General features: G+C 34.1%; 1 protein-coding gene and 1 long non-coding RNA gene across 5 annotated transcripts in view; one reads left to right on the top strand and one right to left on the bottom strand.

Moving 5' to 3' along the window:
- Nucleotides 1-24,849, top strand: part of LOC124367535 (huntingtin-interacting protein 1) — a 76,561-nt gene that overhangs the window by 12,243 nt on the left and 39,469 nt on the right. For 3 of the 4 annotated variants that reach the window (XM_046824460.1, XM_046824463.1, XM_046824462.1), the window contains exons 2-8: nt 7,283-7,346; nt 14,391-14,590; nt 14,991-15,210; nt 16,751-17,025; nt 17,544-17,728; nt 22,616-22,754; nt 23,551-23,635. In XM_046824460.1, the coding sequence (XP_046680416.1) occupies nt 7,283-7,346; nt 14,391-14,590; nt 14,991-15,210; nt 16,751-17,025; nt 17,544-17,728; nt 22,616-22,754; nt 23,551-23,635 (1,168 nt within the window). Of the gene's footprint in view, nt 1-5,930; nt 6,068-7,282; nt 7,347-14,390; nt 14,591-14,990; nt 15,211-16,750; nt 17,026-17,543; nt 17,729-22,615; nt 22,755-23,550; nt 23,636-24,849 lie in introns of those variants that run through there. The other variant, XM_046824461.1, reaches the window with a different exon arrangement.
- LOC124367538 overlaps nt 1-24,849 on the bottom strand; it is a 48,348-nt gene that overhangs the window by 17,664 nt on the left and 5,835 nt on the right. Inside the window, exon 2 of the long non-coding RNA XR_006922909.1 lies at nt 5,298-5,427. This is a non-coding gene — a long non-coding RNA (uncharacterized LOC124367538). The remainder of the gene's footprint in view (nt 1-5,297; nt 5,428-24,849) is intronic.

The following is a 24,849-nucleotide window of genomic DNA, read 5'->3' as shown; positions in this document are numbered from 1 at the left end:
TAGATGTATCTTCAATAGCTTTGACGGTTTTTTGATTAGAAAACTTCCAGTAAAATATTGTTTAAAAAGGCCAGGCCGCATTGTATTATTACTCAAAACAGGGTTGCAACGCACTGACTTAAATAATAAAACAGTTTTTGTTAATGAAAATGGATCCATGTAATATAATCATCACTGTACAGTTATTTATTTTGCAGTGTTATTTTAATTTGTACTGTTATCGTGGTGTCGTGTTTCGTTAGAATAATAAATAAAATTTAAATAACATATGTTCCAGGTGGTTTTTATAATCCCAAACTTTTTGAGATCGACCAAGTTCAACTTACAACCATCGAACTGACATGTAATAATCACCCAGAACTAATAATTAAGATTACACACACACACACATATATAATATTACATGTATATATACTGTACTTAACAATCTGTCTTCTTCTCTGTTAACTTGTAGAGTAAAGCCAAATTCAAAGGTTTAAAACAATATTTCAAAAGTAAATGGATACAAAAACACATTTAAAATCTAATTATGGTTCATTTTTATACATGCCAATAGTTAAAAGCACGACTGAGGGGAAAAATCTCTGTGTAAAATATTTAAGTTTTGTGAAATTATCTTTTTATGTTTCATGTATGTCTGTAGGATACCTTAGGAGCCTGGTGCCAGCACTGGAGAGCAGCATCAATGCATTAGCTGCAGCCCCCAAAGTTGGCAACATTGTACCAGTCACTCATCTTACGTCACAATTTGCAATCTTGGGCAAAGCCACCTCGAACACTGCTCATGACATTGAGTTTGGAGACCGTAAGTTATCCTTCAACATGCCAATTTTGTTTCACCCACTGGTACAGATAGTGATGGCCGATTCCAAAAAAAAATTGTTACGATACAGAAATTGTGATTTTGATTCCGTATTCGATTTTGATTCCTGTGTTAGTTTAACCATGAATTGAATTGAATCATAATTTATTTCAAAATCATTTACATTGGTGCAGTATATTAACCCTTCAACGCGTTTTTGCCGTACTAGGTACGTCATGACACTTTCACTTGAGATCGCGTTTTGCCGTACTGAGTACGTCATGGAGTAGTCGGTTATTTTTGTAGCTGTAACAGACAACTATCGAATGTTTTCAATGGAAAAATGTATACCAATCGAAAGGAGAAGATTCAAACTTTCCGTTTAATTGAGTCGATATCTCGAAAAAAATCGATCTTTAGAAAAAAATATCTGAGAAATCAGCTGCATTCAAGACGACGTCATTGCCCGTGCAGCCGATCGTTTGTCAGCTTACGTTTGTTGTTGTTTTACAGTCATTGTTAGTGTGATGGTTATGTTCTACTGACATATTTTTTGTGTGTTTTATATCCCTTTGTTCAGTTATTATTATTAGTTTTACAAGCTAACTATATTGTTTTGAAGAAGGAAATCCCGTTTTGACAGGAAACAATTTGTTGTGTTTTATAAACATGAGTTGGGAATGGTTTGTAGGTTAGCTAGCTTTTAGGGAAATATTTTAGCATATTTTAGGGAATTTATTTTAAAACTGTTATCGTTTTTTGTAAAATGTTTTAAAATCAATTGAAAATGAGTAATCTTGAAGGACAGTGGAAAGAGACAGTGAAATTGACAAACTTTTGAACCTTGAATCAGATGAAGATTTCGACGACGATGGATATGACAATGACTTTGGTCAAGCTGAGTTTGAAGTATAAGACTTTGGACAAAATAGTGATGATGATATTGAAAATAGGCTAGGTGAAAACATTGTAGTACAAAATGAGTTCAATGTTTGTTGAAAGAGGAGGAGGTAATGCAGACCTAAATGTAGGCCTAGGCCTACCTGGTTTTTCTTCTGGTTCTGAAATGGTTTGGGAACAACTAACCTAAAGTAGGTTAAATTTTGTTTAATTTTTGGCTAATTTTAAACACTAAAAACATAGAAGTATAATAATAAAATAATTATAAACTTGGGTAATATGCTTATATTATTTATAAAACACAAAATCTCTAAAAAAACCGCCAGAAAAATCAACGCAGGAGGGGATATGACCATGAAAAAAAAAATAACGCGTTGAAGGTTAAATTAAAATACAATTCCTTGATAAAAATAAAATGTAGCAGCAAAAAAAATTAGTAAATAAAAGATTAGTTACTATATAATACAATTCATGGAATTAAACTATTTCATTTATTTATAAACAGTACACTTGCATATATTTAAGTTACATAATCCAAAATATCACTAGTTAGATAACCAGGCCAGCAAGATCCACCCATTCCAAACAACTAGCAGACAACTATATCCCACAAATTAGTTTTCAAATTTTATCCCACAAGCTAGCAGACAAATTATATATATATATATTTTATAATTATATATAATATACATATATATATAAAATTAATATATATATATAAAATTTGTATACAACCTATAATAATAAATTATAAAATTTTTTAAAGACATTTTCTGTACTTATCTAACATTGTTTTAACACTACATAAATCAAATTTTAGAGGAGTATTGTTTGTTTGCTATTAAAGTTCAAGGTACAGTACGGTACAGTGCCAGTAGTAATTCATCCTGTCCCATGCCATGCTGTGTACCAGTACGATAGTGTTACTCCAATTATCTATCTCACACGGTTGGCTCTAAACAATGCTTCTTTTCCCACATCCTGCATTAATTACGAGAGACTTCATTAATAAACAGGATGTGAGAAAAGTAACTTCCTCCTGACCAGATTTTCTCTCCCATTCATGGCTTGCGGGTCGATCCGTCTGTTCCCATTGCGTTTAGTATTCCATATTCGCTCAGAAGTTAATGTGTTATAATAAGTGAATCGAAAATTATTTCAAAAGTTTAAATTGCAATCCTTACATTTTAGCGTTTTTATGAATGCAACGGAAGCAGTGAACATAAAATTGCCAGATGAATAAAAACTTGTGATGGATATTTTTAGCTAATTTGAGCCGTTTGGTTGGATAAAATTTGGCCATTGGGGAATTGTTATGGAAAATTCAAAACATGTCGAACTGTACTTCAAAAGCTGTTGTTTTTTATTTGAAGAAGTCATGATAGACTAATGTGATGCCAGATTTTGATTCAACACCTCATACCATATAGTACGAGTAATTTAAAAGTTAGCAGATACAATATGATTAATTCAATTGATACTCTTTTATTCACAAATTCTACAAAATGTACAATGAATAGCATCAGCGTTAATAAGTAGCCTATAAGGATATGTTTTTTGCCATAAAGCTTACACAAGCATCGACACAAGTTATGTATAAAATATAAAAACTGGCAGAAGTCCAGATGAGAAAAACTTGGTACCCAAAACACAAAGTTGGCAAAACAGTCATGCCACAATTTAAATATTATTTTAAAATTTAAATAAATAACAGAAATATAACAAATTAAAACAGGTACACAAGTATATAACAAATAAATAAGTAACAACAAGTAAAGTATAGCCTCAAAAATGACAATAACAGAATTATATATAACAATGATAAATTTAAATGAAAACATGACTTCAATATTTAAAATCTAATTGTTAAAATAAATAGGTTATTTCTAGAAACTAACACACACACACACACACACACACACACACACACACACACACACACACACACACACACACACACACACACACACACACACACACACACACACACACACACACACACACACACACACACACACACACACACACACACACACACACACACACACACACACACACACACACACACACACACACACACACACACACACACACACACACACACACACACACACACACACACACACACACACACACACACACACACACACATACACATATATACAGTATATTCTATTATATATTATAGACATAGACAATTAACTCTGTTTAAAATATTAAAAATAATAGCTGTATCATTTAAATTCATTAATAAAAAAAAAATCAGTAGAATAAAGTCAAATAATTTGTTAAGAATGATTTCAGTTTTTATTTGTAATTATTTAGATATTTTTACATGGTTGGTTTGCATGATTCTAGTAGCTCTTTTTTTTCAACATTAACCGATCCATATTTCCTTTATTAATAGCTCCATATTGGCCAATTCCAAAAGCTAAATGAGAATGAATAATAGGCTATATAGTTTTTAGAGTTATATATTTTTGTGTTAATAAGCATTAAATAACTATTGAAATGATCGTAAAGTTCAAAGATTTCATGAGCAAAACGGTAATTGATAAGTAAGGCTCTGTGGTTTTCATCTCCAGTTTTTATTGGTTCGTTAGAGAGTGTCAGAGGAAACATTAATTGACTAGAAGTTGATGAATGTGCAATCGATTAATAGATGAAACTGTGGCACAATCAAGATTGTGTGGAAGAAGTTTGGTATTTTCTGTTGTGATTTGTGTTTTAAATAATTCCTAGTCGACCCATGTAGTGAGTGATGTTTGAATTGATTTTAAAATTGGGCTATCAGACGCTTTTCACCGTCTACTTAGCCTTTCATTTGATCTAATAACTTCTTACTTTCAAATGCAATTCAGTTGCTTAGTATAATGAGTTTTTTAGTACTTTATCTTTCAGTTAAGAATAAAATTATACTAAAATAAAATTAACTGAGTATTCACTAATATATATATATATATATATATATATACTTGATATTTAAAAAGTTTTTACTAATAATTGCATCTTTTGAAAATTTGTTAAACGTTTAACTTAAAAATTAAAGTTTAAAAAATCACGTGATAGGATGTGCTTCAAAAAATTATGTTTTTAAATGAGACAAAATTTAAATTCAATGCGATTTGTGTTCAAGTAGAAGTGTATTATTTGTTTGTTACAAAATTTCTGTAGTCATGCATACTATTTAAGTTACGTAGGGTTTTATGAACATCCTCAAAAAATATAACATACTAAATTCAAATAATATTTAAATAAATCTCTTTAATGAAAATGAGATATGTAAAAATTCAATCCTAAATTTGATGAAATGTAGAGGAAGAAATGCCAATATTCCAATTAAATATTGTCCAGTTTGAGGGCTGGGAACGGCAAAAAAAATTTTTCATTTGAATTGTTAAGGAGAGTTAACTGTTAAATTTCAATAAAAACTTTTTTTGTTGACCGTTCAAGGAGATTGGTATTGATATAAATATTACTTAAACACAATATAACTAAAACAAGTCAATAGAACTAAAAAAGTCGTACAAAAAATGAAAATTATAATTTATAACTTGCATGGTGTTGCTTTATTAAGTTATTCAGTACAACTTACCTTATTGATTGAACACTGAGTGCATTTCCTTTAGATAATCAGAAAGGTTAAGGCAGATCAGTCAAAATAACATTGATGTTTCACCTTTACTAATGTCATCATCAGAGCAGATGAGAGAGTAGAAAGTTACCTAACAACACAAGGCAGTTAAACAGCAAATGACTAATTAAACTGATGTATACAGACATCATAAACTATAACAAGCAGATGGTAGAAGTTTAAAAGAAGAGGAAACAAAGCTTACAGGATAAGATAAGATAAGATGATAAGAAGATCCTATCAGATGTGGTTTCATTGAGTCTCCAGAGAGGCATACCCACAGTAGAAACCTCTGCTGGGCATTTAACAATATTTTTCACCCCTTGCAAAAAAAGTGTAAAATATCAGTGTTTTATATTGTTTATTATTATTTGTAACTTACTCACCACTTTCTCTCAGATATAAAATGGTTTTCTCATTACAGGATATATGACTTGATGTGAATATAATTTAATTCACTTGAAATTGTTGTATCAATAATGAAGTAGTGAATGTATAAGTTTGACAGTTATGTCGGTTTATAAAACAAACTATTTCGCTCATTATATACATTAAACTGTGTGTAAAAAGTTTACAAGTGCCTTTTGAGGGTGGTTAAATTCCAAGAACCAGTTGAATTCAAATTTAAAGTACACATTGAACGTGAGTTGAAACAAAAAGTGTTACAGACAATGTTGTACACGGACAGTTACATGAGTGGTTGGGAGTCTTTGCCCAGGAGATATGTGTTGGTATGGTTTTTATTTATTACCTATTCTAAGAATAATTTTTTTCTGTGCTAAGAAAAAAAATTGTATAAATGTGAATGTATATTTTTGAATTTTAGGGTTGTTAGGATACAGTAGAACGTATACAGTGAAACGATAAAGTAATGTTTTGTTTCACTCTTTTGTATGATTTGAGATGGTCTGAGCCCAATTTGTGACAGTTCCAAGACCGGGCATCACATGGAGCCCGTTGATAAGTTGTAATTAATATCACTTAGCAATATTTATTATAGTTCTTCTTTTATGTGAGTATCGTATAGCTCACAACTCATTATAAGTTCAGTGCAATAATAAATGACCTTGCTGGGCAAGAAGGGGCAGTTATAGCAAATCTTTTATTAATACAGTTTTTTTTCCATTTTTTTAAAAGTTGCAAATACTTTTTTACTCTTGTGTATTTTATTTTAAACAATTCATTCACGCCATAAACAAAACACTGTTCTATTGTGTGCTCCACATAATTTGTAGAAGTTAGAAGAATGTGCACAGAATCAGATCAGGTGATTAAGGAATATGGGACAAGAATATCATGGCACTTTGCAATTGATCTATTCACCAAAATTGTAGCGTGAGTACAAATATTGTCATATTAGAGAACTTTGAAGTACACATTTTGCACTGTCCATTTTGTATGACTGAATTAGTTGAACTGTGGTTTTCCAGATAACTGAGTGATATCCCTTTAATGGGTTGTCTTTGATCTTCAGACACAAATAGGCAAAAATTCAACATTTTTATCAGTTTGAATAATAATTGATGGCCATCCAAGTAAGGAATGCCTCTGATCAGCTGGTCAGTCAATGTCAGTTTTGTCTTGCTTTAAGTTAGACCACACTTTTGTTTTTTTTTATTATCATGAGTTGTTTCCTATATCACAATAGTTTCAGCAGTGTTTTTTCAAGTAGAATGCTTACGGAAAAATCTTCTAAGACTAAGTATAAAGAAGCATATGGAACTGCTGTAGGTTTATTGTGCCTAAGCATAAGCTTCCTAAATGATATATCACAGCCATTGACTAAACTGATTCTGGTTAAAGAGAAATACTTCACTCTGCCCAAACAACACCATACAAAGAACATCTGTGAACAAACACCACACTTGTTTTGATCAACAATTGTTCAAACAATACTTATTATCAAACCGAGTGACTGACCAAATGTTTGTTATTTTTTGTTGCAGTCAGCCAGCATTGGAAAAGCGATCAACCAACATGAGTCACCTGTTAAGGAAAAACACATCCGTAGTATCCTTTCAGTTCGGTTTACACGAGTCCTTAGTGAGTTATTGTTTAAAGTTTATGTATGTTGTTGTTTGGCTTTTTAATGCTGTTATTTCTCTGAATAATGTTATGCAGTTATCATGAGTAGTACACTAGGTTTTATGGTATGAGAGTATAATATACATATTACAAGTTTTGTCTGTCATTTTGTGGCACATAAAAATTGAAGGATGTAACTATCATGATTGTATGGTAATTGTGAATGAATGTAATGATCCTGTTATTTTTTATAATTCCCCATCCTGTACATGCTATGCAATGATGAAAATCGTGAATTGGAATCTTCACCATTTTATCATTGTAGTGAACATTGACACCTTAGCTTAGTTACATCTTTTGTATAAATTTACATCTATCAAGAGATATTCCAAACATACAACTCCAAAATCAATGTATGCTATGAAGAGGCTCTCTATTACACTAGGCAATTGGTCACACATGCAATAACAGAATCATCATCTGGTAAAACATGAGCTATTATTCTAGCAATCGATCGTTTTAGTTTTTGACCTGCTTCTGACCATTTTGTAATAGCCAGAGCAAATAGATGTACATTGTTTCTTATGAACGATAATTATACCCGGCTACCAATTGCATGAAACCAATATTGACGTAGCGTTTGTGGTGCCTGTCACTTAGAAAGTTGGTAGCATTTTATCTTCTGTATGTCTATCAGAACATCTCGAGAACAAACTGAGCTATAGAAATACGAAATAGGTTTTGCATGTCCTCTTGTGGGATTTGGCTGAGTGTAAGCAGTCTATCAGTCAGTGGCCTGAAAAAATTTCTCTTCTGTTTGTTTGTCATCTGTCTGTCTGTCTCTTTGTAGGATACCTCGAAAACAAATGAAGCTGTAACATTTTTTAATGAAGCCATTTCTACATTGGCAAATTGAGTTTGATGAAGTATCATGTCTCCCTCGATGGGATGGTCCTCATTCTGTCCTTAGGGAATTTTACTACGCAAGATAAGGTCAGGCGTTCTCCTGCCTCGTTACAATCACTGTCATGATAAAATATTTTGAAACTTTTGTGTGTCTTTATCGACCACAATACCCACACAAAATCTGTTCCCAATGAAAAGTCTACTTTTACGTAAGACCGGTTAGTTATCCCTAGGAGGGTTATTTATAATTTGTAGGAAATTATATGCGCTATCGAATAGTGTTATTATAAATAGCATTTAGAATGGAACTACATTGTTTATGATGTGGTAATGCCTAACTAAAACATTTTTTTACATAACAATTTCACTTCAGGCCAAAATATCAGTACGAAAAAAAATATTTTTACCTATCTGTGATAATTTTATTCGTTACAGATATTATATCTAAGACTGCTCACAAAAATTCAGAACTGAAAGTTGAAAAATTCTGGTATGTGTTCCACTCGCCAGAACAGGGAGCATAGTGTTATAGTAATATAGTAACCGGTGGACTCTATGACCTAGGTAAATGATAGAGAGTGAATGCAGTTGTAATGATGATAGCCTTTACCATGTTAAATCTACTACCAGCGCTTTCACAGCATTCTTCTAACTGCCCGAAACAAATAAATTAAAATTTGTAAACAGAAATTCTAACAATCATTGCAACACTGTTTATTGTTTCTATGGTAATTTAAAATAAAAATTTATTCTAAATTCAAAAATTGAAGTGTCAACATGCTAAAATGTTTAGGTCCTACATCATGATTTTCTTAATCCCAGCTGTGCCCCAATTATTTTAAATTGCCCTCCACAAGAATGATGAACTGTCACAGAGCTGATATTAGACTGTCGTTAAGTGAATACCCCATTTAATGGGCCAAGAAGAAAGTGCCACCTCTGGTTCAAGATGGCCAGAGGTGATTGTATGGTACCTCGATGGAGAGTGAACTATAGAGAAGAGTGGAGGATATGAATCATACTCCAGTGTGCCGCTCTGCTGGTCCAAGACTCCATGGGAGACAGCATGGCTGAAATTCGTTGTGATACGTCCCTGCCTGTGTGCCGCTCTGCTGGTCCAAGACTCCATGGAAGACAGCGTAGCTGAAATTCGTTGTTTGAAACGCTCCTGCCTGTGTGCCGCTCTGCTGGTCCAAGACTCCATGGAAGACAGCGTAGCTGAAATTCGTTGTTTGATACGCTTCTGCCTGTGTGCCGCTCTGCTGGTCCAAGACTCCATGGAGAACAGCGTAGCTGAAATTCGTTGTGATACGTCCCTGCCTGTGTGCCGCTCTGCTGGTCCAAGACTCCATGGAAGACAGCGTAGCTGAAATTCGTTGTTTGATACGTCCCTGCCTGTGTGCCGCTCTGCTGGTCCAAGACTCCATGGGAGACAGCGTAGCTGAAATTCGTTGTGATACGTCCCTGCCTGTGTGCCGCTCTGCTGGTCCAAGACTCCATGGAAGACAGCGTAGCTGAAATTCGTTGTGATACGTCCCTGCCTGTGTGCCGCTCTGCTGGTCCAAGACTCCATGGGAGACAGCGTAGCTGAAATTCGTTGTTTGATACGCTTCTGCCTGTGTGCCGCTCTGCTGGTCCAAGACTCCATGGGAGACAGCGTAGCTGAAATTCGTTGTTTGATACGCCCCTGCCTGTGTGCCGCTCTGCTGGTCCAAGACTCCATGGGAGACAGCGTAGCTGAAATTCGTTGTTTGATACGCCCCTGCCTGTGTGCCGCTCTGCTGGTCCAAGACTCCATGGAAGACAGCGTAGCTGAAATTCGTTGTTTGATACGCTTCTGCCTGTGTGCCGCTCTGCTGGTCCAAGACTCCATGGGAGACAGCATGGCTGAAATTCGTTGTGATACGTCCCTGCCTGTGTGCCGCTCTGGTGGTCCAAGACTCCATGGAAGACAGCGTAGCTGAAATTCGTTGTTTGATACGCTTCTGCCTGTGTGCCGCTCTGCTGGTCCAAGACTCCATGGGAGACAGCATGGCTGAAATTCGTTGTGATACGTCCCTGCCTGTGTGCCGCTCTGCTGGTCCAAGACTCCATGGAAGACAGCGTAGCTGAAATTCGTTGTTTGATACGCTTCTGCCTGTGTGCCGCTCTGCTGGTCCAAGACTCCATGGAAGACAGCGTAGCTGAAATTCGTTGTTTGATACGCCCCTGCCTGTGTGCCGCTCTGCTGGTCCAAGACTCCATGGAAGACAGCATTGTATAAATTCTTTGGTTGATACGCTTGTATACATGCACAGCTGGATCCACCCAAATTCTCTATCAAAGAGTCGTCTCAGTTTTGTAACACAAGACTGAGGGGTGGTGGAGGGTTGATGTTTATGTAATTAAGTTTAATTGATACTGGAATTAAAATTTGGAAGTCTGATTCTTGTAGTTTATTAATGCGTAACTTCTAGAAATAAAATAGTTCTATTGAGTAAGTAGAGGAATAACTAGGTCCACACAGAAATGTTTTGAAAATGTAAGAACAGCAATCTTGTCTGAATCAAACTGGAAGTTCAGTCCTCATTTTGACACAAAGTTGAATATAAATTGAATTTTTCATTATTTGTTAATCACAGCTAGGTTTAATGCACAAGGAAACTTTTGAATAGCCTAAAGCAAAGGTAGGAGAACACAATAGTGTAGTAAATGCAATAACTCATTTTGAAAATCAGTATTTTTGGCATTTCTCAACCATCCAAAATAAAGCCAAACTTTAAACTAATTTTTTTTAGTTATTGAGAGAGCTATTGATACGTGTAATGAATGTCATACCTTGGTATTTGAAATCTTATGTTGTACAAGTGAGATGAAATTTGAATATTAAAAAAGTGACAAATGTGACAGCTGTAACTTGTATTAGAAAGAGTACTTCTATGATAACCTTGGTTAAAAGTTTGGATTTGATAAAAGGTTTAATGAAGTTACAGTAAACAAAAAACTGTAAAACCGTACAATTTTGACATTTTTTACTACTCTGTGTATATAAGAAATGAAATAGATTACAAACCTTTATTCCAAATGATCAGTGGATAGAGAGTATAACCTTTAAAATGAGGTACAGCTCGACCAACCTTCACATTTGAAAATCTTTCAGAAATGACCCCTACCAAGAAGTGGCACTTTTGGGGTATTTCTGGTTGTTCAAAATTATTTTCCTGAATTCTTTGGGGTTGAAACAAGGGAGTTTTTGCTAAACGAAGAAGATAGGTTTCTCGATTCAGTCGCTGTACATTGAGGATGTGCGGTCTACCTCATCCTGTATAAAATTACTAACTCATCTTGTAACAGATTAAAAATGAAGATCAATCAATAGTAGTGGTTGGTGGTACAGTTTTTGAAAAGGTGTTTAAAATATATTTCTTAAAAGATTAGTCGCAAGATGTCAAAATAATTTACAATTACAGGACTACGAAAATTTGCCATTGAAAAAAATTTAGCTGCTGCAGTGCCTTCATTTATATTTAAAAAGTAAACGGCATCATCAACTAAAAAGCCAAAACTTGCCATTTGTAGATGTCTTAGGACTAAGCCTAGCCTGACCCATTCTCTTAAAATTGCACTAAACTGCACAACGTTCAAAACTATTGTCTTTCCACAGATTTATTCTCACTGCACTAGACTATTCTTTACTTCACTCACTGACTATGAAAAACCCACTAAATCTACTTCACACAAACAGTGAGCAAACATAGCATCAACATAACCCAAAAACAAAACATAACCTAATTGCACACGACTAGCAGAAACTGTTTCGACCAGTCGTCTTTGCACACAACTGGGGACAGACAAAAAGGAACAAAAACATACATGCTTGCACGCATACTTTCATAACACTCCACTCATGAGAATTATTTTCGAATATCGAACCATGTTGATGTTATTTACATTGTTTTTGTTATGTAATCGTTATATTATATTAAGTTCTAACCTCATTCGTACAATTGCCAAAGATAAATAGAAACATGATGCCTGCCCTAAACTACAAATTACTCATTAATATTTGCATTTTGTGAATAAGCGATACAACTTAGAGACATTATTATCAGTGAAAAGAGAACAATAGAAGTAAGAAAGTATCGCTGGACCTCGCCGACAAGTTTTTTGTAACTTGGCGGGGCCAAACTATACTGAATATATAACGATATTTCTGCGTGTCCACAGAAATATCACTACGGCCAATAACACAGCCTGACTTTAAGCAACAGTCTCCTGATACGTTCCCTGCTATAATACGTAGATTTTTAAAACAATTCATAAAAAGTTTTAGTTCAGTAACTTTCTGTTAAAATGGAGTGACACCAATAACTGGATTCCAAAAATGTAATACTTACAGAGTACTAATTTTGGATAACCATTCATCATAGGTCAATTACTTCTAATCAAATCAAATCATGTTTATTGCAGTTCTACAAATATCGACAATGTCTATTTGCCACCAGATGGCTAAGTCAAAAGTACATGTAACTATGTACTCTTCTACAAACTAAATAATATAGAATTCACTGGTTTATACCTTCCAGTTGAACCTACACTGGGTACAGCAAAAAACCGATGTGTCACTTAAATATGGGCACCTTGGATGTCTAGGAGCGGTACATCACTAATTGCAAATGTTGAGATTCTGGGGTGCAAGGGTAGATCAATAGGTCTAGTGTACTACGGGAGATGACTGTTGGAGTTGGTGGGCTCCCTAAGTGTTAAAGGCCGTTCCTAGCCTAGACATAAGGGTTTGCCACTCCTGCCTGCTTTGACTGGAGAGGCTGGTACAGAGCTGGCTCTCCTTCCTCCAAAGAGACATGACTGAGACAATGGCCAAAATCCTTCCTTGTCGATCTTGACTGGAGGCTCTCTACCCTCAACTTTACCCATCCAGAATATCCTGTCACTCTGGAAGAAGCGCAAAGGTCTTTTAAGGACCATGTGCAATTTCTAAGCTTCTTGTACTAAGAGAAGAAAAGACTGGTTGAAAAGAAAAGTTGTATTTCCTTTAATGATTTACTTCAAACTTTGAACTGTGTTTGTGCTTGCATATATGCATCGGTTAAATAATTAGATAGCATTCATATTAAAATTTCATGATGGCACCCATTTATATTTTAGCATGACATTTTTTATATTAACTGTTTAACAATATTGACAGAAAATCACTAACAAATTAAAAATACTGTTGTTTTGAAAAATGTTCTTTGTAAATGGCAGACATTAAATTTTTTTGTAAACACAGTTTGTAATTGTGATTATCAGTTGTATAGGTCACATTTAATGTTGGCTGATAAGAAGTAATACCTTTGTGTATTGATCTGCTTCATTCTTTATTGGAGCTTATCTCAACCAATGATAAATTTGAATTGTTTTAGTCTTTGTTCATAACAGTAAATGTTAAGTGTTTTGCATTCTCATTTATAAAGTGTATTAAACATTACAAGTAACAAAGAAAAATCCAATAAAAATCCAATATTTTGGGAGAAACTCCCAACATTTAAAACAATTTATATCCCATGATTTTTTCCATTAAGCAACAAATACAGATTTTGATTGTTTAGACTCCACTGTCAACTGAGTAATAATTACTCAGTTGTAATTATAATTCCTAGAATTATTCTAGGAATTAATCATGGTGTGAGTTATAACACAGCGCTACTGGAAAGTATGAAGGAAAGTCTGTGGGCTTCTTCAGTTGCCATCCATCTCCAACACTTTTCATCTCTAGAGGTTATTTGGATTTGGTAGATTGTTGGATTATGTAAAACTTTAATAACTACAAAGACCACAACAAAAACAGTTTTCAGTATAATATTTGAAAGTTTGGATGATTCTCCTAACCAGTCCATTGTCTTGCTGTTAGAAAGAATCTGAGTGTGGATAACTGCATTAATTTTATTTTCTTCATGTAATAATACCATCTTCTTATTACATTCCCATGTCTGTTCACCGTCTCCAACCTAATTTATCTTGTTTTGGTTGTATCATGTCTCATGTACCATTTAAGATTCCATAAATAAACAGTCCTATAACTACCCTACACTCAGAATATATCCGGAATCTCTCCCAGAAATGTCTTGCCTTAACAATGATCAGGTGCCATACTCGGTACGTTCCACGAGAAGTGTGCCGAGACCTTCTGGAAGTGCGTGCTCCAGCTGCCGATACTGGACAACCGCATCGTGGCCTGGAAGTTCTGCCATGTGCTGCACAAGGTGCTGCGTGAAGGCCACCCTCAGGTCATCAGTAACTCATTGCTCTACCGCAGCAAGATCGAGGATTTGGGCAAATTATGGGTGAGAAATTCAAACATTAGTTATAGTAGTATAGCTGGGGTTTAATAATAGTTTTTAATTATATTTGATCTAGTTTTAAATGAATCTTTCAATTTAATATTTTAACAGTGGTTCACATGCCTTCAGGCTTACTTTTTCAACTTTGTGTTTGGGTTTGACACTTGAAGAAAAGAGCAGACAAAAAGCAGCAGTCTCAAAACGTTGTGTTTCAGATGTTGTAACGTATGATGAAAGTGGCAAATGGTCATAATCATTTTATTCTTACAAATCATCTATTTTTAGTAAAGACTGTAACCAAAAAACTAGATGTTTTTATCTCTCCTTCTCCTGATGATGGATTTAGAATTGACTTAAAAATTGTGGAAAGGCGATAGTCATCTGATACGAAGTGATTACGTAGGGTCATCTGCGAGAGGGCTACGGGAAGCTGATACAGCATTACTGCCAACTGTTGTGTGCCAAACTAGACTTCCACCACCGCAACCCGAGGTTCCCGGGCAACCTGAACCTGAGCAAGGACGAGCTGGAGAGTATTGGTGACAATGACATCAACAATTACTTTCAAATGAGCGTAGAGATGTTCGACTACATGGATGAGATTTTGGCTCTCCAGTCAGCCAGTAAGTGAGTTAGATATATCATATCATGTCAGGGCAAGGTTATGTTCAGTTGTACAACAAGTCTCAACAAGAATAGTTATTATTTAAGTAAATGTGTGTTTAGGTGTTAAGTGTGGTGGGCACTTTTTGATCTTCGGCTCTTTACATGACTGAGATTTAAATTAAATTCTCGAATAATTTAGGCCTACAGTTTTTTAGCTGTAAGATTGAAACTTTATTGATTGGTTATTTATTATTTGCTTTTAAACAAATCATGTAATGTGCTATTTAAGTTATAGGTTGATTTATTTTTAAAGTACAAATAAAAATACAATCAGTCTCAGTTAAATCTCTAGTATCAACAGAATATAAACTCGTTTCCATATTTTGGGATTTTTCTCCACCAAATGCACTAGTATTTTAATAAGATTAATACAGATAGGAGCAGCTATACCCTACAGCAGCTGCAGTGACACTCACAGTCGGATAAAAAATAATTCTGAATAGTTTACTTTGGTGTGTGCTGCTAATAGAGAAGTATTAATTTAGTTACTTACTTTTGCAGCCGAGAGATTGCAGCACTTTCCAGCCACAACTGGATAAGGATTGAATTTTATACCTATGCAATGTAGTGGGTCACACTTAGTGGCCTGACAAGCTGAACAGTAAAACAGCAAGGGCCACTAGGTACGGCCTGCCGAACTGAGGGACAGGACGAGGTCATAAATCAATGACCTGACTGATCTGAGGCAGAGAACAGCCATGGTTCATGATCAAATATTCTGGTTCATGAACTTTTTATCATCAAACTCAAAATCTTAAAAAATGGTATTAAAAATATGACATGAAAAAAATGTTGCAGCCACCATGTTTATTTTTTATCACTTTACACAAGGTATCAATTGTGGCTCCTTGCAATGAAACTAATAACATTGTTGGCATGATGTTTTACAATAAATTCTTTCAAGGGACAAGACTGTTTTAATTTATAATAATTACAAATTAAACAAATTAAAGATAATATCATGACAAGCTTAGCAATGAATCTATTCACCAATGTTGTAGCGTGACCACAAACATTATCATATTAGAGAACTTTGAAGTACACATTTTGCACTGTCCATTTTGTATGACTGAATTAGTGAACTGAGGTGTTCCAGATAACTGGGTGATATCTCTTTAATGGGTCTTTGACATTTAGACACAAATGGGCAAAAATTCAGCATTTTTATAAGTATGAATAATAGATGGCTGTCCAAGTAAGGAATGTCTCTGATCATAGTAATGACAGTCACCAAATAATAAAATAGTATTCATAATACTATCTCAGGGAACTGATAATTATATTCTAAGCTCAGTCTGTAAAAATTATAAGCCTAACACTAAGATCTACTACTTTAGATAGAGCAGGTCTCTGGTTAAAGCTGCCAAATCATTTTGGGAACTATTACAAGAGTTTTCAATGATTGTTTCATCTGTAGTGTATTTTAGATGAATTTAAAATTCAGAAGTAGTTCTGATTCCTAATTATCTTTCCTAATGTTTTGTTATCGCTCCGCAGTTTTTGGATCACTAGATATGTCCCGATCCAACTCCATGACCAGTTCGGGTCAGTGTCGGCTTGCTCCACTCATCCCAGTCATACAGGACTCCTCACAGCTTTATGACTTTGGAGTCAAGATCCTGTTCCGGCTCCATGCCTCACTACCCCCTGATGTCCTTACAGGTCATCGACAGAGGTTCCTCAATCAGTTCCGAGAACTGCGTAAGTTCTACATCGCCGCCTCCACGCTGCAGTACTTCAGGAATCTAATACAGATCCCCACACTTCCTGAGGTGAGTTTAAAGCCATAATCCTCTCCTCAGAAGAGGCATGTCTTTTTAAGTAATAGGTGTTTGGGAATTTTTAATATTGTGAGGTACAGTTTTTAAATAATTCACTGGGTTTGTATTATATATTTTCATGACTTATAAAACAAGGTGGAGGGTTTTTGGAGAAGCCTGTTTTGCATGGTAGTTATGCAAAATTTATGCCATTTCTTGCCACTATAAACTTAGTTTTAAATCTGGGTGGCAATCATTGTTCATAACTAGAATTACTACTAGTAATAATCTTACCAGTTCTTACTGAATGATATTCATTCATTCAGTTTCTTATCCATAGCACCATCCAACAGTGTCAAGGTATTTTGAGCTGTCTCATCTCTTCTTGTTCTGGAATCAATTTTGTCTTTTCTCTCCTTATTACTCATGATACTATAATGCTCTCACTCTTACTTTAAAATCGTTGTAATGTATGGTTTTTAATAATTGCCCTCATTTATCATCCTTCTCTGGTCTTTACATCCGGATAGAACCCGCCTAACTTCCTGGTCCAAGCCGAACTGCGGAGCTATGTGACGCCAGTGGTGATACTACCAGAGGAACCCCCGGACTCGGAACCCATCCTCACCCCTGACTCTGGTGCTACAGCTGATCTGGTGGATATCGGCAGCACTCACACCAACGGCTCCGTCTCACCTGATGTCCTCGCCGAGAGGTAATGACAGTTACGGTATAGTCTGTGTGGATGTCTTTACACAATGTTGTAAACATTAATACAGATATGAATGTGTACAATTTTAATTCCAGCAAAACTGGATCTGGAATTTTATTCAATTTGTATTCATGAGTTTCCAATTCTAAAATTATGGTTCCTAAAAATTCAGTGATTAATAACATTTAACTGGACGTGTTAGCATATCCTAATTTGTATACTGTAGATTAGAATTTTGACATTAGTTACTGATGTAGTCACAGCAATTTCAGGGATTTTTTCTTCTCTTTCAACAATCTCTTTTTTGTTAATCTTCATTTTGATTTTCATTAGGTAGACCTTGTTAATGTAGTTGTTATCCAACTCTACATGTAGTTTTATTTCTTTCTTAACATGTTCTTATTTCGTCTTATTTTATATAGCCTCCAAATAATAGATGTTGAATTACTTTTTTGAACTTTAGCACAACTTTTAGATTGTCTTGGTGATAGAATATTTATGCATTGTAGTGCTGGGTACTGCTTCTAGAGGTTTATATGTTTTTTTTTAATATTCAATACAATGTTGTGATTGACATTTCATAAAAGTATCTAGTTATTTAATTTATCTTCATTCCATAATATTTAACCCTTCCAACGCGGCTAACGCCTAAAGACGCGGAACTGCCGATGCTTTAAACGCGGATTACGTCTACAAACGCAAAAGCTTTACTTATGAAATGGCGAAGAATTAGTTGTTAAAACTTCCGTAAGAGAGCAGATCGATGTTCCTTTCGACTGTCGGGACTAGACAAAACGCTTTGTCACCTTTGGTGGACTTTGTAACGGTATCTACTCGGGTTGAAAGCAATCGCCGCCATTTTTTGTATGGCCTGTGACGCGGCATACGCCTACAGACGCGTTCGTTTCATTCAGCTGTTTAACTACGTGTGTGTTGGTTGTATGTTGGTTATATTGTTATAAACAAAGTGTTTTGAATCAGTCCGTTGTAATTCTTATACAATTATCTTATACAATTCTTATAAAATTGTTTTTACTAACATTTAGTATAATTTTTTGTTATAATGGCTAATCAAGATGATCCAAGTTTTGACAAATGAGCGCATTTTTGGTATATTATGTGTAATATTTTTTTCAATTATTTGTTTTGTATTTTATACTAGTTTCACCATACAAGTCCAGTTTATTTATTCTAAATAAATAAGGTTTATAAGTACAATATTTGTTTCATTTCCCTTGTAGGCTATCTATAAATAAGTTTGTGTTGAATTTCACATTATTACATTTCAAAATCTTATACTGAACTTATTTATTTTATGTACTAATTATACAGGAACTTCAGTTACAATTTACTCATTATAAATAACCTGTATAAATGTAATGTAATCTGTCAAATAGTGTTGCTATGTACACTATCCTGCAATGCAGTTTTTTCAAAATTTCAAATATTTTCGTGCGTATAAAATTTTCAAAAATATGTAATATTACATGTTTATTATTTTTTCTTATTAAGGTAATACCAAGGTATATGAAACAAAAATTAGCATTGGGAAATTTTAAAAAAAATATTTTTTTATGTCTTAGTGTTTGACAGTAATTTAGATTAGCGCTTTAAGGGTTAAATCTAAATTTTACCCCAGAATTTGATTAAACATGAATTGCATAATTTTTATAATTTCACATTTAGTGCTGCACAAATAAAAGTTTTTTCAACTGTTATATCTAAATCCATACGATTAAATGAGCAGAATGATTTTACCAATTCTCTGTATATTGGGTTGGGAAACACAAACAAAATGTATGTGTATTTTTATTTACTTTAGCTAAATTGTTTGATTATATTTGAGATAATAGTGTTTCTTCAAGTATATTTTTAATAATGTAAAAAAATATTAAGCCAGTTTTTAATGTTTAAATTTCCTAAAAAAATTTCTGATTATTTAGACAAAGTTCTCAATAATGTATAGCTCACTAGGTGGTTAAACATTTATTAATTTTTGACATAAACCCAGTCTCAGTTTTAGTCTGTAAAGTACATACTTGTATTTAACAAGTCTTGCGGTTTTCATTAAATTTCACCATTTATTTCCTGCTGAACCACGTAACTTTGTTTTATTTGTAAATAAAAAATAACAAAAATTGATATAATTTGAAGTTTAAATAAAAAAGTTGTATATACAGTTTCATCAATTATATAAAAGCTGTAAATAAATACAAATATGAGTTTGAATTAAGTGTCACTTAATATGAAAATTATTAAATAATGTGTTAGTAATCTAAATATTTTTTCATCTTATATTAAATTATACAGTACAGTTAGTAATGGATAGTAATTAAATATTTTATTTTACAAAAAGATTTAATTGAAAATGTTTCTACACTAAGGAATTACCAAGTAAAAAATGTTAATAAATCCGTTAAAAATCGAGAGGAGAAAGGTATATGACGTTTTCATTGTTATTATGTAAACTTCGACCTGGAAATTTTCAAATATCCAAAACTTTTACAATAACTATAAAAACTTTAAATTTATTTTCATACACAGTGTTTTAATTAACAACACAATCCCAACTAATTAACATAACAAAGCATGGATTTATATTGTCAACTCTGATATTAATAATTATTTTCAAAGATAATTTGAGTTGTTGTAAATTCACACAATCTACTTGAAGTGAAGGAAACAGGATTTTTGAAGTAACTAGTAGTATTTAAATATTTCTGTATATTATAAATTTCTTTAATTGACACAACCAACTTGGGCATTGAGAATCGTCTTCAAGGTTAAAATTTAAAAGAATTTTAACTGTATTCATGAGACTGGTAAACTACATATAAATGATGTATATGTTTTAACATCATTCCAATTTTATTTAACCTGTAACAACTGACCATGTGACTCAGTCAGAACTTTCAGCCAGCTTATCTCCCGACATATTGCCACTGATAAAAAGGACACTTCCTTGATGAATAATGAATGAATCATAGACATAATATTCTTCTCCTGATTAAATGTACGAAATTAACTACTTATTCCCTAAATAATTTTTATTAGCAAGTCCTATTTTAGTTTATTCAGATTGTACAATTTTTTTATTTTTTTCTTATTTATGTAGTTTTGGGTTTTTGCACAAATTTCTAAGTGGATGTGCAAAGTTACAGGTCCCGCATGTATAAGAAATTTTAATTATTCTCGAAAATGAAACGTTGGTCCCCCCAAGTTTACTGGTGAAAAACTTTCAAATTCACAACCCTAATTAAGCGTAATAAAATGCACACTTTTATTTTATCAGAAACACTCTGTATAATATAGCTATAAGCGGACTATTCAGAAAAAACAGAGATCCTGTGTAGCGGGTACAACGGTTATCGCAAGATAGCCGGATCAAGCAACGTCGAGTGTGGCTGCTGCTTGTATGTGTGACCGCTAAGCGATCCTGTCCTTGGAAGCAGCCCCCCTGCCCGGCTATTTGTGATGGTGGTTCAGAAGTCGCCTTTAAGTCGTCGGTCCTCAGGTTAAGTGTTAGAAAGGGCTTCTTAGCCCTAACTTCACTTGGCAAAATAAGACATATTTACTTTACTTTATCCTGTCTAGTAATACCATATAGTTGCAATATATAGTGCTCTAAATGTGAAAATCAGTGTACAGTGTACATATTCCATACTAAACTGAAACCCGAATATAATTAAACTTGCTTTTTAGCCTTCTCACTGACCAAGAGAAGTCACACCATCTTGGATGGCTGGATGCTAGTGTTCATGTGCAGCCTTGCATTGTTTATCATGATCCACTTTTCATTTGCCTCTGTATAAACATTGATTCTAATCACTTTCTTTTTATGTTTTCCTATTCATCCTTGAGACAAAGTGAAGAAAGCAACTGTTTGATGGTGCTATACATTTTTTTCCTTAATTGTTTTAATTTGTGAACTGAGGTCATTATGTTGTGGTAACCAAATCTCTCTGTAGATTTCTACTTTGGGCGAAGTTGAAACCATTTCTTTGTACTTCATGTTACATCTTCATCGAGTGTTCATAGTGATGTCCTGCTCACAGTAAAACGAGCCTCTGGGGTTGTGATCACTGGGAGAGAGTCCTGGAAAAGTCCTTAAAAATGGACTGTGCGGATTCCCAGAATTTCAACATGTCAACTTCACAGATGTCACTTTTGCCTTACTCTTTTCCGTTGGCAAAAAGTGACCCCTGGCACGATAGAAGAGGTTAATATTTATTCAGGGGCTTATTATAAACGATCTAACATGATTGTCATTGAATCATTAATTAATATTCTAAAGGCTCAAGCAGTTATACCACATGTGATCTGTCACCTCATCACGGCAGTAGTTGACAACTCATTGTTCTCTGCACTTGGTGAATGCACTATACTGGGTGTCTTAAAAGTCCTCCCCTGTTTTCTCTTTTATGAATAGAGATTAAATATTCTGGGCTCTGTTGTTATCTGAAATTGGTGAAAATAACATACATATGGTGGGAAGGATTGATTCGAAGTAAAGGTTGAGTTAGCTCCATACATTTTTTTACGTTATTTGTAGAAAACTCTGTTGCTCCTCTTACGTAGAGATCATGTCTAAAACATTGTAATGCACTCAATTGTGAACCTGATAAGACAATGAGAGTATGTCCTTCATCTAGATTACACTTATATTTTGTAAACTTGGTATCTCTGATGTCGAAACTATGCAAAGAGTACATTTTGGGCTCCTTTAGATTCCAGACACTGCACTGAAATAGATGATTGGTATTTTATTCTTATTGTGAAATGTCATGCCATTTCCACTCTTCTCTCTTGATTTAAGCTTCTTTTGTCAAAATTACCCCCTTACAAGATCTAGATTGTACAGTACCCATAGAATTGTGTTCTGTTTGTCAGGGATAACCTCATAGAACACCTACAGAGTGAGCTGAGTCGGTTACGGAATGAGACTCAGCGGCTTATTATGCAACATCAGCAGACTGTGTTGCAGCTGCGGGAGAGAGTGGCTGCACTGGAGACTGACTTGGCCACGAAGGTAACCTTCCATCTCAGATAGTACAATGAAAGTTAGGTTAGGTTGGATAGTTATGGCAATATGTTTCTCGTTTCTATATATGAGAGAAACCTCTACTTTAAAAACTTTTGGTGTACCTTAAGATTCAGAACTCAGCCCTCTTCTATTCTCAAGTGAAGTTTTTGACTAATGCATCTCACACTGTTCTAGTTACTACTTTCATGTTGTTAATTTATTTACATTTTATATATTCACATTTATATTAGATTGACAATATTTTGTGTTATAGAAAAAAATTATGAAACAAACTAATATAGTGGTGGTCATACATAAATACTAAATTTTACTATCTTTTGGAGACAAACATGTTTCAATGCTAGCAATATTTTTTTAACTTTGTGGATAAGCTTTGATTCTTAAGTTTTCTAGAAGCTATAGGCAATTTAAATAATTTTAACAGATTGCTATTCAGCTACTTATTATAGGAGAAGTATAAAGTCTGATTGAAAATTTAAAAAAAATGTTATAAAATTAAAACTAGCACTGATGCAAATGCATTACTGTATAAAGCATTAAATACATTTTTTTTTCTTTTCTACGTTTTGTCACTAAAAATATTGGTATAGCAATGAATCTATTTTGAAATTTATTCTTTGGAAAAACTTTGATGCCGTGGAAAATATCTTCAGCATTTAATCTGTACAGAATAACATTATGCAACAACGTTATACCGCAATTGTTGGATTGTTATAAATGAGTTTTGAAAGTAGTATTTATTTGGAACACAGTTGTACTGTAATCATGGGTACTTGTACAGGACAGTGAATTGGAACAAGAGAGGATACAGAAGGAGGAACTGCTCCAGCTGACTGATGTTGCAGCCAAGTTCCATGAAGCCGACAGTAAGTGCGCAATAGCAATAGCACAACGAAATCAACCAGGGATTATAATAAGTAGAATAGTACTGCCAGAACGGAATGCCTGGAAGTATAACCATCCAGGTGGAACTAATTACAAGCGTGGACTGTTCCGGTCGGTTTCACAAACTCAGTTCTGTTCAAAGTTGTCAAAACTGGTGAAGACTCGACAATCATACAAGTCAGTAATACAAAATATTACAATACCGGGAAAAATCTAAGCACTATGTAACACCTTTGGCTTGTTGTAGTTCCCATGCCTATCGCTGTTATGTTAAATGATATTGCAAGATGAAAGTGTAAAAGTATTTTGGACACTTTAACACCTTCACTGTGATATGAGCATGTATGTTGATACATGAAATAGGACAGCCGAAATAGTAGTAATGTGCGTGACTCAACATGTTAATGACTTTTAGAATACCTGTGTATACTAATTTAATAGTGCTAGTGATAATTATTAATCCTTTGCACTCGTAATTGGAATTGTGTGGTTGTTTACCGGCTCACGCGGCTATTATGCGTCGCCATAGCTGTTCTCGGATTCAGTTCTAAGCCTTATACCATGTCCTGATGCTCAGTTTCCAGGGTCACTCTAAATGGACCTCGCTGCTTTCCTGTTCAGCTTGTCAGACCATTATGTGTGGCCCACTGTATTGCAGAGTTATATAGGGTGATTCACGAAGATATTCAGAAACTGTGGGAGCTCATAATACATGTAAAAATAATGAAAAACGGTTATATATAAACATGGACCTGGAAATGCTTCGTTAACAAGTTACAGCTAGCACAACATTTCGCTCAGATTTTAGCTCACCATGTAAAACAAGGTCTTCATGAAATTCTGATAACGTAGATTAAGGGGAAAATTCAATCGCTTATGGTTTTTAATCCGATAAATTGAATAAAAGAGTTCCCCGAACTGTACATCAAGTTGTTTTTGAGAAAACCAGTGTTAAATTAAATAAATAGAGTGAAAAAAACACATTTTTCCATCTTTGGGCAACAATAACTTTGTTATTTCACTTAGAAATAGATCAAACTACTTGTAACAAAATTTATTCTGAACAAAACAGTGTAAATAAAGTACACAGAAAGTGAGTTTGATTGCAAAAAAAAGAATAACAGACTAGTTTAAAAAATTTTGAACTTAAAATTTGGTAAACTTGCAAGTATTCAAGAATTGCGTTTAAATCCCA

Source organism: Homalodisca vitripennis, chromosome 8, assembly GCF_021130785.1.
Source record: "Homalodisca vitripennis isolate AUS2020 chromosome 8, UT_GWSS_2.1, whole genome shotgun sequence".
Lineage (NCBI taxonomy): Eukaryota > Metazoa > Arthropoda > Insecta > Hemiptera > Cicadellidae > Homalodisca > Homalodisca vitripennis.
This window is presented reverse-complemented; position numbering and strand designations above follow the sequence as displayed.